Source organism: Equus caballus, chromosome 11 (genome assembly GCF_041296265.1).
Source record: "Equus caballus isolate H_3958 breed thoroughbred chromosome 11, TB-T2T, whole genome shotgun sequence".
In the NCBI taxonomy this organism is placed as follows: domain Eukaryota; kingdom Metazoa; phylum Chordata; class Mammalia; order Perissodactyla; family Equidae; genus Equus; species Equus caballus.
This window is the reverse complement of record NC_091694.1, coordinates 16,436,041-16,451,294: the sequence shown is the minus strand read 5'-3', so window position 1 is coordinate 16,451,294 and position 15,254 is coordinate 16,436,041. Positions and strand designations below refer to the sequence as shown.

The 15,254-nt window shown below is 45.7% G+C and overlaps 1 protein-coding gene across 17 annotated transcripts in view; it reads right to left on the bottom strand.

Moving 5' to 3' along the window:
- The window catches only part of MARCHF10 (membrane associated ring-CH-type finger 10), a 199,793-nt gene that overhangs the window by 26,731 nt on the left and 157,808 nt on the right, over window positions 1-15,254 (bottom strand). For 9 of the 17 annotated variants that reach the window (XM_023652261.2, XM_070227102.1, XM_001495682.6 and 6 more), the window contains one exon: window positions 5,280-5,432. In XM_023652261.2, the coding sequence (XP_023508029.2) occupies window positions 5,280-5,432 (153 nt within the window). The remainder of the gene's footprint in view (window positions 1-5,279; window positions 5,433-15,254) is intronic. The other 8 variants (XM_070227103.1, XM_070227101.1, XM_023652267.2 and 5 more) reach the window with 1 other exon arrangement.

Sequence of the window (15,254 nt, the reverse complement as noted above, 5' to 3'; positions counted from 1 at the left end):
TTATCATCTATTATAGGTGCTCATGGATGAAAGACCTCCAACATCAAGGGTGAGAATCCCTTAAGGCAACAAACCAACCCTAGAGTAGAAAATATGCATAGTCCACACGGCTGGGGGTACAAGAGGAGTACAGTAGAGTTGGCTTCATTTGACTGCTTCTGAATTCTCCTTTGTACATTTGTGGAGCTCAGGCTGCTTCTGGGGAAACTGGATGACACTGAGGACACAGGTCCTTTTGAAGAAGCTTCCAGAAGACTGGCCAGCCCCAGGCCAGTTAAGGCTGATGATGGCTAAATCTCTCAAATGATGGTTTTTATTGCAGTATTTATTGAAAAGGAAAACCAGCACTTCAGGAATGACTTCTATAAAAACCACCAGTGCTTCCTCATCTGAATTTGTTCAACATACATTTTTGACACTCCTTCACACACAGCTTCACAAAATCTTAAGAAAAGTACAATCTACCTCGGAAGATTGGGAGGAAGGCTCTAGAAGCTGGTGCCCACTTACACTGATGATTTTGGCTACATTTACTACTTAGTGCAAATAAAAATTATAAATCTCTCATGAAATCATTATTTCCTCTTTGTCACTAGCCCCTAGTCAATTTGTAACCTCTAGCTATAAGAGAATTCTTTCCCTCTACCACCTGACTGTAAAGTTGGAAGAGATGTAGAGAGAGGAGAGAGGTCAAATGCCCAAATGGGTAGGAATTTCTATTGGTGAAATCACTTGGTCAAAACTTTCCTTATAAAAATAATGAATAAGCACACTCATTGAGGCCTTATACTGCACCGGTCAGGCGCCATGCTAACTGTATTACACACACACATTTAGGCTCACACCCTATGAAACAGCTACCACAATCACACCACATTATAACTGAGGGCACCAACTTAGAGAGGTCACATAGCTTAACCAAGATCTCATTTCTCCTAAGTGATGGGTGTTCATTTGAACTCCAGCCTGCCTGAAACCATCATTTGTATTCTTAACCACTACCCTGCGTTACACCTTAAGAAACCGGCTGGACTTGCAATTTCCTTGTGAAAACAAGAATCCATTTAATTCATCATCATGTGTATGTGCTCTTGAGGGTTTTTTATCCTCAAAGTGGTTCTCTGATTCTGCTTACCTTTGGTCCCTCCTGACATCGGCCTTCCCCCCTCTGCTCCCCTTGCTGTTATCCTGCAGTATCTGATGAGGCACTGCTGTCCTTATCATTCAGTTTCTAAAGTGATTCCCCCTGCAGAGAGATGAATTGCTGTGGACGGGACCCCACAGGTTCGGGAAGGCCTGTGTGGTAACAGCTCAGGCAGGTGAAATGCAAATCCTCGGAGCGTCTGGCTCAGCCAAGGGCCAAGTCAATCTCGACTCACTTTAATTGAGGTGCCTCCCAGGGGACCACCAGTTTGAGTCTCTAACATCCTAATGCTCTGTAAGCCTCTTTTATTGTTAACTGCATGGGACACTCAGCGACGCAGTGCAAATCTTTACTCATCAGCTCTTCTAGAGATCAGTTAAGCTCTCCTCTCAGGCCCCTCATGGGTTTTATAAACCCCAGTAAGAAATGTTCCAGCAATTTCAGGATGATCTGAGCATCCGGCTATGTATATAGAGGAATGGAGCTGGTGTGCCCACCCAGACTGGGCTGATCACATTTTGAGGAACAAACTCCTCTATGTGACCACCTGGATTCTAACAAGTTTTTGAGAGAAAATGATATGGAGCAGTTGGAAATGCAGGCTCTGCTTGATTAACTTTCATTTTGAATTTGATGAAGGGCCTCAGAGACCAGCTAACCAGTGCTGGAAGCCGAACCTGGGGTCATTCCCTAAACACACAGAAGCTGATGGATGGCGCGAGCTGCCCCCTCTGCCCTGAGCCAATCTACTTTGGGCTTCGGGAGACACCTAATGGGCAAAAGAATCAGCTAGGGCAGCTTCTCCAAAACAGAAACTGGAAACTCAACAGGCACCACAAGCTTATTTCACGGAAGCCACCAAGCTGTCACCTGGTGACACTGGCCTCTGGGCCAGGAGAAGTCGCAGGCGAAGTGCTGTGCTGCGGCTCCTGTGAATCCAGGAAACACCCCAGGGTGCATCTTAACCCTTCCTCGTCACCACACTGCCTTCCTCTTTAAAAATTCAACCAGTGCTTCCCCAGGGAGTGTGTGTGCGTGTGTGTGTGTGCTCCTAAAGGTGGCAGACTGTGCCATTCTATATTTATGCTATTTTAACCCTATTTCTTGCGCCTATCAAATAGGGAGCAGACTTTAGTAGCTCAGGGCTGGGAATAAATATCCAATTTGGCGTGCCAGGATGTGCTACTCACAGACCAGGCCCTACAGATGCTGTCAGATGCCCCTCTGAGGCCCTGGAAGGGCTCCAGCTGTGAATGGAGGGCCTGCCATTTCCAGGAGTTCAACTAGGTGCAAGTGAATGTTCTAGGTGCAGTGAGAGGAAACCAGAAAAAGCATCCATCTGCCCTAAGACAACGTCTTTGGTCTAGACTTCTTCACGTGCTTGATCAATAATTTCCTACATTCAGACAGCCATATGCTTTTAATTGTTTTCCTCTGGTCATAAAAGTAGTAGACATTTATTGCAGAAAATATGGAAGAAGAAATAAAAATCACCCATAATCCAAAACTCAGATGACCATTGCTACTGTTCTGGAATTCAGGGCTGGGTTGTAAACTCCAGACCCTGGGCAATTTTCATCTCGCAGTTGTGTTTGGCTCAGCATTGAACGCTGAGTTAGCCGCCTTTAGGTGGAGCACGTATGTTCTGCTTTACCGCAGGCCCCACAGCCCTTGTTACGTATTTCTTCTGCCATATCCGCCTGCTCCCTGAAGACATTTGAATTTACAACCCAGGGATCTCTTATCTAGAAATATTTTTTAAAAAAACAAAATTGGGATATTTGGATATATGCAACTTCATGTCCTGCTTTCCTTCCCTAAACATTTTATTGTGAGCATTATTGCCTGCCATTAATTATTCTTTAAGAACATGATATTAATTACAGTATAAGGGTACATTATATACATGGATCATAATTTGTTTAACTTTTCTTCTGTTGTTGGGGATATAGATCGTTTCAAGATCTTTGTTGTCACAAGTTACACTGGGATAAGCGTCATGGTTCATACATCTTTGACTACATGTCTTATTAGAATAGACTTATAGGAGTAGAACTGCTAGGTCGAAAGGTACAAGCTTTCTAAAGACTTTTCACACATGCTGCCAAATTCCAGTTTGTACAAGTTACCCTACCTGTAGGATCCAAAAGCATGCCTCTCACAGTGGTGTCACTGGCGATGCACGCCGAGGGCTTGGCATAACATTTGACACAGCAGTGCCCAGGAAGTGTTATTAGTTTCACTACCAGTATTGAGTATTATTTTTAAAACCTTAGCCAATTTGGTAGGTCAAATTTTTCTCATGTAAACTTACATTTATAACTTAGTGAGGTTGAACCTTTTTTTCAAATGTTTATTAGCTACTTGTATTTCCTCTGTGAAACTGTTAGGCTTCTTCCCCATTTTTCTATTAGGTATTCATGTTTTTCTTATTGATTTGCAAGAGCTTTCTATATATTGCCTCTGTCACATTTGTGTCAAATCTCTCACTGATACAACTCAAACATCTGGCTCCTACTCCAGTTTATGCAATCCACTTTAGAATGTGAGAAAAAGAACTGAAGAGAGACTAGTAAGGAAATAAGGAAGATAAGGAGCCCTGGGTATGATAGAAAATTGGGACAAATTCTCAACAGATCTCAGGATGATGGAAGATGTCTTCTGAGTGCAGGTGGGGGACTATATGAGCCTCACGGGTGGAGGAACTTTTTTTTTTTTTCAGGAAGATTAGCCCTGAGCTAACTGCTGCCAATCCTTCTCTTTTCGCTCAGGAAGACTGGCCCTGAGCTAACATCCATGCGCATCTTCCTCTGCTTTACCACAGCATGGCCTGCCGTGCCGTGCCATGTCCACAGCCGGGATCCAAACTGGCGAACCCTAGGCCACCGAAGCGGAGCGTGCAAACTTACCTGCTGCACCACCGGGCCAGCCCCTGGAGGAACATTTTGAGCACGGGGAGGCTAACCTTTGAAATAATATTCAAGAGTTCATCGAGGGCCATTGGGGTGGTGACAGGAGAGAAACGAACAATAGTTTGGTGTCTACTCTAGCCAGGTGCTGGCCATACATTATTTCACTTAGTTATTACAGCAAATGCGATGAGGTAGATTTCATCATGCTTATTTCAAGACAAGGGAACTATAATCTAGAGTGGCTGGCTACTTGACCATCCAAGGGTCCACCGCTAGGAGGAAGAACTGGAATTAGAAGTGAGGTCTGCCCTTCCCAACAGGAGGTGTTAGATGCTTGGGGGCCTGTGGATGTCTAGTTGCTACAGATTCACATAGGCTCTAATAGCCATCCAAAAACTACCATGTTCTATATTTATATGTGTCCACCACAGTATATATCATATTTTAAAATAAAGGATACTGTGTTCATTGGGTGGCGAGGAAGTGTGATGCTCAGTGGTTCCCCAAGGGGAAGAACAGGATCATGGCAAGGTTGGCTGCCAAATGTCACTTTCTTTGGAGTCCTGTTGGGGGGGTCCTCGGGTCCTGTTCCTTCTGCTACCGCAGGAGAGGATGATGTGGTTAGCAGAGCAGCATGGCTTGGGTCTGAGGATGAATGCTCAGGACTGAAGGAGGAAGTATCCACCAAACCAATGTTTGGAAATAAAGCATGTATTTGTTTTGATGTTATTTCTTACACATCAAGATTTCGATGCTCTGGATCCGAGGGGAGAAGATCTCTGTGGGAGGTGAGCAGTCTGCTTCTTCCTGGGAGGTGGGTAGGAACTGTCTCCAGGGGCGACATCTCCAGAGCGGCAGACTCCTTCTCCATCCTTGACCTGCTACATGACTCCAAAACGCAACACCCAGCACCCAAATGCCCTCTCCAGAAGCCTAATGGCCAGCATCCACTCAAAACCGTGCACAGTCATGTTTTTGGTGTAATGGCAGAGAAAAATTTTTTTTAAACTCCCCCTTCCCTGCCTTTTTCCACCAGCCTCTCTTGGAGAAGGAAACTAGATCCAATAGTTTGCTTTTAAAACCTTTTAAGCATTTCATTTTAAGGTACACTCTCCTTCATATAAAAGCACAAGTTTCTAAAAACCATATAGAATTCACCAGGTTAACAGCATAAGTCAGTTTACCTCTCTGAGGACCAAGATGCATGAGCCACAGGCCCTTACCTGCTCCTCTGTGGGCCGGCGCCTTCATCAGCAGCTGTGATTTCCGTCTGCTTCTGTCCCCAGACGCTCTTGAGCTCTGCATTTCTGGGCTGACTGTCAGTCTCCCCAGGTTCGGCCTCCTCTTCCTTGATAAAATCTGTGGTGTCTGGGCTGCTGAAAGGTGCAAAATCTTTTCAATAATTAATTTTTTACAGGAAAATATCTGCACAAAGAATGCTCAAAGGGCCAGCAATGGGTAAGGCAGTTAAGAAAGTGGACTCAGGAGGCCAGAGAGGAGCTGGATTTAAAACCTGGTCCCATGACTTTGTAGCCATGTGAGTTGGGGCAAATCACTACACCTCTCAAAGCCTCAGTTTCTCCATCTGCTACGTGAAAATAATATCTACTTCGCAAGGCTATTTTGGCATTAGTGAGCACTCGTGACACCTGCAATGCAGAGTCTGTAGGGGTCTTTCCTTTTGCTAAGAAGTTTCTAGCTTCCAATTCATAAGACGTCGAGATGGGCCTGTTGGTAACACTGTCAAGAGCCTTCTACAGTTGGGACACACAAGGCCCTGCTCCCCAAGTTTGAATCACAGCCTACTTCGTATACCTGTATATTCATATCCTCAAGTTGTTTATTAGCAGCTAACATGCCCTTCCAGAAAGATTCTGAACATCTGGGGACCATGAATCTTTGCCTTCTTATGTGCCACTCACCACTGCACTGGGCTGATACACTCACAGGAAGACAGTAGCTGAAGTGCTAACGTGAATTGAGTTCCCAATGAATAATAAAAAATTCACATTTTGAATTAGGTTGCTAATTGGTATGAATAATCTCAAGTTTCCTCTTCACATGTTTACGTTGTGTCAGTGCATGTGAGTTTGGGGAAAGAACTTTGGTATTTTCCATGCATCTCTACAAGTTCTTGAGTTCACAAGGCAGTTAAATTGTGAATATTTGGACTAAATCCTTCCAAAAGAATTTGCCTGGCTCGTCCTCTTTTGGACAGTTCAGAAATTTCACAAATAGCCGTGGCCAGCAGGCAACAGAGGCACAGCCGGGAGGGTCCCTGAGTTATGCGTGAGAGAGCAGCGTTTTTTGGCATGTGAAGACAACTGATTTATGTTCCAGAGTGTAAGCTGTGGTTGCGTGGATGGTTTTCATCCAGATTCTGGAAAGAAATAAAAGTTCTCCTGGGCGGTCCATGAAGGCTAGTTTAACACAATGATTGGGTACTACCTATTTCTGACAGGCCCCAGAAGGGGAAGGCAGTGGGTTCTGTGCCCCAAGACAGAGAGGGTCATGTTCCACAGGGAACATACTAGAAGAGGGGAGCTGCTGGTCGTGTCGGTGCCAGCTTAGGGCAAGTTGGTGGAGCCCAGAGAGTTTGTGGGCATGACCAGAAAAGAGAGGAGAGGGTTCTCTAGAAAATAAGAATATATTCTTTGGAGGGTGTAGGGTGGTGATTCAACACGATTACGTTGACCAGAAGGAGAGTGAGAGGAGGAGGGTGAAGGGGAGGGATGGGGCTTTACGTAAGGAATCCAGCACAGAGGAAACGGGGAGTCACTTTCTTGGCCCCAAGCGGTGCATTCCTCCCATCCTCACCCAAGGCCTCACCCCTCCCCAACTCTTGGAAGTCAGCAACTGCCTCCTGCCTCTCACCTGGCTGACAGGGAAGGAAGCAGCAGGATTCTTATTTACTGAGGAAGAAACAGGGAGGACCAGGGAAGGGACAGGCTTGGGGCTCAGCCCAAGTCCAGTGTGTATTCAACTTGGCCCAAAGGTGCTGGTCACAAGGATATCAGTTTGATTCCCAGCAGGAATCTCAGTAGAATATTAAAATTTCCTTCACACTCCGTGCAGCAGAACTTCACACTGCTCACACCCCCCACTTCCCCACCCACCCCCTCACGCCCTCAGCGGGGAGTGACCCTCCTTCCCAGAGGGCCTGCCTGCCAGCAGGTCCTTCAAGGTCTGTTTCCAGTTTTCCATCCACCAAGTCTGCTCTGACTCTGCTTTGCCCAGAACTTTCAGGGTTCTTATGGCCTTTAGCATTTAAATATTTTAAAATTGCCTAATGTGTGTGTCTCTTCTCTCCAACTAGACCATAAGCTCCTTAAGGATGAGGACCCTGTCTGAGCCAGCCTTTGTGTTTCCTTGCACTCTCCTGCAGGACAAATAATAATAATCACCTAGTATGATTTGCAGGGCTCGAGAAGATGCATTCAGCTGGAACTACGTGAAATTCTAAAAGTAGAACATTTTTTTTTTGCTGGTGCAAAACACCGAAGATGGCTTAAGATAATAGGTTATTTTGTTTTCTTATTCAAACAAGTGCCTTTTTCAAAGCATCAGATCTCTTAAATAATTTCCAAAATGCTTTCTATTACCATGTCTCCTCTAATCAAGTTTCCAGCAAATTAAAGTAATAAAGCTGAATGACTGGGGATTTTTTTTTTACCAGGCCTGGCAGTGAAGAAATCACCACTGATAGTACAGGCAGGCTCCTCTGACCTTTGACACTTTGAACCTCAGTATCTGCAACTTTAAAATGGGAATATTCCTACGTTGTTGAGTTATTGTAAAGTTTAGCAGTAATGTACATAAATGGCCTAACTCAGTGTCTGGTGCATATTAGCTGCTAAAAATGGTAGCTGGTGCTTCTACCACAAATAGTGATAATAATACTACAAATAATAATTGGAAATCTGAAGTCACTCCCATGAGAGAACTGAATTTGACCAGAAACTTATTGTTATGCAGGCTTCATAGGTTGAGAACAACTTATTCAGCAGCCTTCGTTCCTGGCTCTCTCCCTCAATCCTTTTATAAAATCCAAAAGGTAAATAGCAACTCTTTTTATTATAATTTGTTCAACAAATAACTGTGTGCCTTTGCTATGCAATGATTTGAGGGTTCACAAAGATGAGTAAGACATTTTGGTCATGACCTTAAAGAGGATAATTTAATTTGGCTGCACCACTGACTTCTTCCCTGTGACACCCTTTAGATTCCATGGACTCTTGCAAAATACTCCTTCTTCTCCATCTGCAGTTGCAGTCATAAATGAGGTGACCTCAACTGCATAGTTTGTAAGTACGTGGATTCCAACCCCTAATCACCTCACTCACACCCAAAAGTGAACCAAACTTCAGACCTTTGGGGCCTTTCTAGGATGGTCCTCACTGTGGCATGGTACACACACTAACTTGCCGGAAGACCAAGTCATATTTACACTGGAAGACGAAATATACCCTCCTCTTCAGGTAGTAGGACAGGCCTTTTGCCTTATAGAAAAGGGAGGGGTCTGTGTTCAGGAGTTTCACTGCCAGGCAACTCAACATCTTGAAGTTTGTCACTGAATTTTGGGAAGACTATGGTTTGCTTTGGACAACATGAAACCCATACCTTCTTCTAACATCTGAGCAAGGTGATGCCTCCAGGGACAAAGAAAGCTGTTTAGATGAAGGTATCTGCCTCAGTTTTCTTGACAATGCTGGGACACTGTAATTGTTTACTGAATAGTTCTTAATTTGACCAGGAAAGGTAAAAAAAAAAAAAAAAATACATAGAGATCTCATACTTATACAAGACCCTGACAACTGGGAACCAAATCCATTTAAGGGTCTACATTAATTCCACGCATCTGATTATTGTTCAGTTCGTCACATTGCTTGCCATGCACAGACACAGTTCTTGATAGACAGAGTCGAAAAGAAAGAGAAAAATACAGTTCTCGAATTTTTACCCTTCCCCCATACTATCTTGACTGGGATGCCCAGTGCCTAGGAGGTGTCAAGATTCTGCCTAAGAGATGCCTTTTTAAAAAATTTATTGCTTCCTTCAGATCATGGGAAGAATTACAGCTTAATCACAAGAGCCTGTGTTGCTGTGGGGTAATAGGCAGCTTTTTGTACAGTCACAAATAATAGGCCACGTCTATTTGCCTGGTTGAGTGTGCTGGAAATGTGTGTTGTCTCACATACCCAGAGGAGATCTTAATTAAAGCTTAATTATGTACCATAAATATGTTTTATTTTGGAAACCAGGAGGTGGCATTTTTGATTTTGGGAAATGTAGTGCCTAATAAGTAGGCAGGAAAGGGAATGTAAACAGAGAGCCCTTTCATTTGTCCCTCCTCAGTGGCTTCTGAATGGGTTTTCGGTTCCAACGTGTGCTTTCCCAATGACCTGCCCCCGGTGCCACCTTCTCGGGGCCGTCTCGGCGTGTGCACGTTCGCATAGCCAAGGGTATGACCAGACACAGAAGGGCCTGTTCAGTTTCTGGTGGTAACGTTCCTCAGCGTGCCAGACACAGGAGAGAAGAAACCAAATGAGTCTCGAGAGATGACGGGATTTTATTGGTTGCTCGCTCCTTAGTGCTAGAAGAAGGCGGAGGGAAGTGGCAGCAGCTGTCTCGTCTTCCTGCTCCCCCGCACACCACACCTCCTGGTCTTGTTCATGGCATTGCCCTCTGGCCCCTCTCTCGTCCACCTGCCTTCTGGAAGCCTGAAGTCCCCCTCTCCCTGACTCCACTGTGCTGCATGCCTTGCTGAGGATGGCTTACCACATGAGGTAAATTTTACTGGGCCTTCGGGGGCCGGGCAGGCACAGCACAGGGGTCTCCGCCGGAGTAGGGCAGGAGACGGGGAAGTAGCACAGGGCTGCTGGAGACTCGGGCACGGGACCCGGGGAGGAGAGAGTGGGGCTCACGAAGGAGGGAAAGGAAACTGGAGGGAGATAGGGGGAAGGGTCCTGGGCCACTGGGGAGGCGGGTGGCACTAGTGGCAGGAGGAGGCAGCAGTAACTGGTATTGGGCTGCCGGTCAGGGGAGAAAGCAAAGACGGAGCAGTAAGGGGAATATTCAACACAGAACAGGGGGTGCTCGCTGCTGTCACCTGCACAAAAGAAAAAGAGCAATCAGGAAGCAGCACTCATTGTGGGCAAGGACATAAAAAAAGTCTGTGAATGAGTCAAAACTCAAAAATTGTTCTTCGGGAGTGGCTTCTCCAGGTGTCACAGGGGCAACAGGCCTGGCTCCTGCCCAGAAGGCACCTGGCTTGGATCGCAAAGTCATTGAAGAGTTAGCCAGGAAAATGGCGTCACCATCACACCGTCTTCCAGCCAGTAGTCTCTGGCGTCCCTGACAGATGCAGGGAAGTTCTCCCCACAGTAGTTCCCGTGTGGCAGTTCTCAGTCCCTTCACATCTCCCACAGCCAGTCTAATTAGCTGCACTGGCAGCAACATATGGTGGCCTGCAGGGCCTCACTTAGGTAAGGCTCTCCCCGCCAATCCTCCAGCTGCCCCCGGTAGGAGGTTGTGGTCATGCCCTAATCTGGCCTTTAGGCTGCAGAGGGGAGGCTTGGGAAGAGAGAAGGAAGCAAAGAGATCCTGGTGGGATCATGGATGGGGGAAGGAGCGAGGGGTGGGGGGGAAAAGCAGGTGGACGAGGGAGGTGTCCAAGTGAAGTTAATCATTTGTTCACTAACCTCACACTCAACCTGCCAACCTTGTTGGAGGCAGAATATGGGCACCTGATGGAGTCACGATCCAGAGAGACCCCCCTCATGCATGACAAACCTCTCAGCTCTGCCACCAACCAGCTGGGTCACCTTGGATCAACCGCTTACCTTCCTGAAATCTGTTTCCTCATCTGCAAAGTGAGACAGGTGTTTTTTTTAGCCTCGATCCTCCACGGGTGGGCCTTAGACCGGCAGCATGGACATCACCTGGCAGCTTCTCAAAATGCAGAATCAAGTTCCCTGGTGGTCTAGTGGCTAGGATTCGGTGCTTTCAAAATGCAGAATCTCAGCCCACCCAAACCTACTGAATCACAGCTTGCAGGTTATCAAGGTCCCCCAGGTGTTTCTCATGAACTTTAAAGTTTGAGAAGCAAGGCTCTGAGACAGTTGCTCAAAACTCTGTAATGAGAATCATCCGTAGTGCTTGTTAAAAACACGGTTTTGCAGGCCCCTTCACTGGAGGTTCTGATGCTCTGGTCAGGAATTGGAACCAGGTATTTGTATTTTAATTATGTACCTCCCAGGTGATTCTTATCATCAGAGAAGTTTGGGAAATGATGCAGCTAAAATCAGTTGCAACTCTAAAATGCCATTGTTGTAACCATCCAGTTGAAAACCATTACCTGTAATGGAGGGGTCATGGTCCTTAGTTACCTGAATCCTCTGTAGGATCTGACACTATTTTCCACTCCTTCCTTTCCAAGTGCCTCCCTTGGCTCCTGGAGTGGTTCCTACCTCTTGGATCATTTCTCTCTAGTTATCGTCTCCCATCTTCCCTTAGCTGTTCTTATTTCCCAAGGTTCCTTCGTCATCTCTCTTCTGATTTCATCCGCTCTCATAGTGGGGACGCATTTGTGGTTTCAGCCACCTCTTACAGACTGTAGGACCTTGAATTCCTACTGGCAGCCAGGAGTTCTCTGCTGAGCAGCAGACTTGGGTACTCAGGTGCTTCCTGGCATTTCCTTCTGGCCGTCCTTCCTGCCCCTCAAAGACAACATCCACAGAATGGGACCCACCCTCTTCTTGCTTTCTCCACTTTAGCAAAGGCAATCTCCATTCTCCTGGTTTTCTGGGCCAGAATTCCAAGTTCTCTTTGATTCCTCCTTTTTCCTTACCACTACACCCAACAGTCACCAAGATTTGCCAGGTTTACCTCCTTAAACATCCCTCAAGGCCGAGTCCTTTTCATGTCCCCTCTGCTTTTGCTGCAGGTCAAGCTCTTCCCATTTCTCTCTGGGTCCACCGCAACTACTGCTTGCCTAGTCTCTTGGCCTGTGTCTGTCTGCCTCAGTTACCTTTCCATGCTATAGTCAGCTTTAAAAATGCCAACCTGATTGCATCACTTCCCTATTTAGACCCCTCCATGACTGATGCTCCATCCGGTTCAGCATGACATTCAAGGCCTTGGGGACCTGGTCCTTGCCTACCTATAGAGTGTCAACTTTATACTCTACACTTCCTTGTTTGTAGCCTGACCCTAAGCCAGAGCTTCCCAAACTCAAATGTGCAGAGATCTTGTTAAATGCAGGTTCTGATTCAGTGAGTCTGGGCTGGGATATGAGGTTCTACATTTTTAACGAGCTCCCAGGGGATGCCTCTGCTCCTAGTCTGGGGACACTTTGAGGCACAAGGCCCTAGACTATTTGTAGTTCCTTGATGTCTGCCTGTCATCTCTCTCTCCCCGTCTTCCTTGCTCTCCCTCTCTTTCATGCCTTTGCACACTCCTGCCCTCCTGCTGGGCACATCTTTCTCGCCTTCTTTCCCTGGCAAAATCCCCTGTCCTTCAGGATTTTCACCCCACTTGCCCCTCCCTACAAGCCCTTAGAACTTCCTTTGGTCAGGGTGTATTGGTGTCCTGCTCTCCCATCAGACTCTGAGCCCCTGGAAGACAGGTCCTTTGTATTTTACTTCTGTATCCCCAGCACCCATGCAGTGCCTGGCAGGTAAGTATGCAGTCAAGAGATGCTGAAGTGCTGAACGAATGAGTGATGGATGAGAAAACCAATGCACCCTGGTATCTTACACCCTGGGACAATGGGGGCACTTGAATGTATTTGCTAACATTCCCATAGGTACTGGATAAGTGGATGACTTCACTGACAATCAAATGGTTAAATTTTTAATAATCAAGTTATAACGTCTCTTACATCTCAAACTAAATTTTCTTTGTTTGAGCAGTTCTCTTATAATGATGCTAACCCGGGAGCAGCAGGTGGTGGTGGTAGCAGGCTTCATAAGCAGAGGGAAGATTGGGGATTGACCTTTACCTAAGGCCTAGTCTACACCCCGGATTTTAGTACTCCTGTCTACCTGGTTAGGTAGGCAATAACTCCATTTTACTGATGAGGAAACTGAGTTTTGAGAAGTTGCCAGTTCACATTTTAGGGCTATAAAGTGGTAGACCAGGATTCTGAGCCAGGACTTGAAATTCTGGGCTCTGTGACACCCTGAGCCTCTCGGGCTTAGAAGCATTACCATAAACGGGTTTAGAATTATGATTCTCTTTATAAAAATGGGAGCATTTGCTTATGTTGGTTGTTTTCTAACTTGGGCAGATAGCTTGGAAAATTGTTGGACACCAATGGACTTGCCTGGAAACCCATTAATCTTGGCTTTTCAGAGAGAATTTTCAACAGAATTTATTTGCAAGGTAAGTTATGAAGATTTGGGATTTGCCCTCAAATTTCTCTTCTAGGCTGCTCTTCAAATAAATATTTCCCAATCCAAAAAGACCACAGTTGTTTTAGATGTGCATCTTTTAAAATTTGAATTCATTACTTTTTCTTAGTTTTAAAGAACATAGCTAGCTTCACAGTTAGCCACTATTAGGCTGAATAGGTTTTGCTACTCCTACAAATCTGAATGTGGTAATGACTAACATTGAACTCAATAATAAGTGAGGATAATTTCAGAACGTTTGGCTTTGTTTTAAAGGGCAAGATTTTGGAAGCAGGCTCACAGGACTTTATCCAGATCCGTTTTCCTGGAGCATAACTAAGGGACTATGCCCAAGCTCTAGGTGAGAGGAAAGGGCAAGAGAGGCACACCCACTTCCCATGGGCCTGGCACTGGGGAGGAGAGCGCTTTAGGACTCCAGGAACCAGAACCCCACAGCACAACGGCCTTTGGATGCCTCTACTGTCCTGGAAAGGAGACGTGGCTCCTTTTCAACTCAGGCTGGGGCTGGGAGAGGTTTTGGGAGCAGGCAGGAGTCCAGGAGTCAGAGGCCACCGTAGCTCCCTACACTTTCCCTGTCCCTCTGCACTCATCGGGCCTGCCGACTGCTCTGCTCCCCACTGATCCATACAGAATTCTGAAAGACGAGGATGTAACTCCGCTAGGCTTATGTCTCACCGTGCATCAGTGTTCACCTTGATCACGAAATAAGATTTCTGAATCAATTGCCCTTCTGACCCAGCTGGGTCTTGACTCACTGCCTGAATTTTCCATGTCTTTTTGGAGATAAAGCAAATCTCTGGCTTGGTGAATGATTTCTGATTATTCATCTTTTTCCATTTTGTGTCTGGCTTTGGAAATTCAGAGTGCAGCAAAAGTGTCTGTACCTGCATTTATGTTAGGATTTTTAAAAGACAACTCTGATTTTTGGTAAAAGAAAAAAAAGATTGGGGGGAGGGGACAACATTAAGACAAAGAAAACAAAGTTTTCTAGTCCATTCTCCCTACTAAATATAGCTCTCATGTGCCAGATATCATCAGGCCATAAGGTACCCAGTGCTTATGTTGTAATGGCCAAGCACATGTTGTGTCCTTGAATCTTCACAGCAATGCCAGCAGGTAGAGCCTGTTTTGACCCTTCATTTTACAGATGAGGAAACTGAGGCACAGAAAAGTTACTTGCCCAAAGGTACACAGCAAATAAGAAATGGGGCCCTGATGCTAATCCAAGCATTTTGACTCTAAAGCATGCACCCCTGAACTGCGCACCCCACCGCGTGGAGAGACACAACAAGGAAAGTCACAAGCCAACTCATTTAGAAGCAGCTCCCATGGAACATCTGAACTTAATTTAAAATGTGTGAATTCCTTCTAATAGAGTGTGAAGAACAATGAAACTCTGACGCCTTCTCAGTTATAAATCTATTTGTAGAAGGCATCTATCGTTCCTATATTCTAAATAGCTGTTTTAGGGGTTCTAGATGGCAGTTGACATATAAGGAAAAATTCTTTTATGACATTGATTACCGTTACACTGATGTGCACGTGTGCGTGTGAATCAGTCAAGCCGCCTTCCCAGCTGTATTACTTTATTCAGGAAAAGTCTGGCATAACACAGTATGGAAGGCTGGCCCAATAGGCAGACGTTGCAAAGGGATTTTATTGTGTTTGATGCATCAATTTTGCCTAGAATCTCAGGTCTGACATGGGAAGGAGTTTTGGTGACTCACTGCCAACTTTGGATCACCCCAAAAAAGCTTTAGGAAAATATTTCTCTACAGAAGTGAA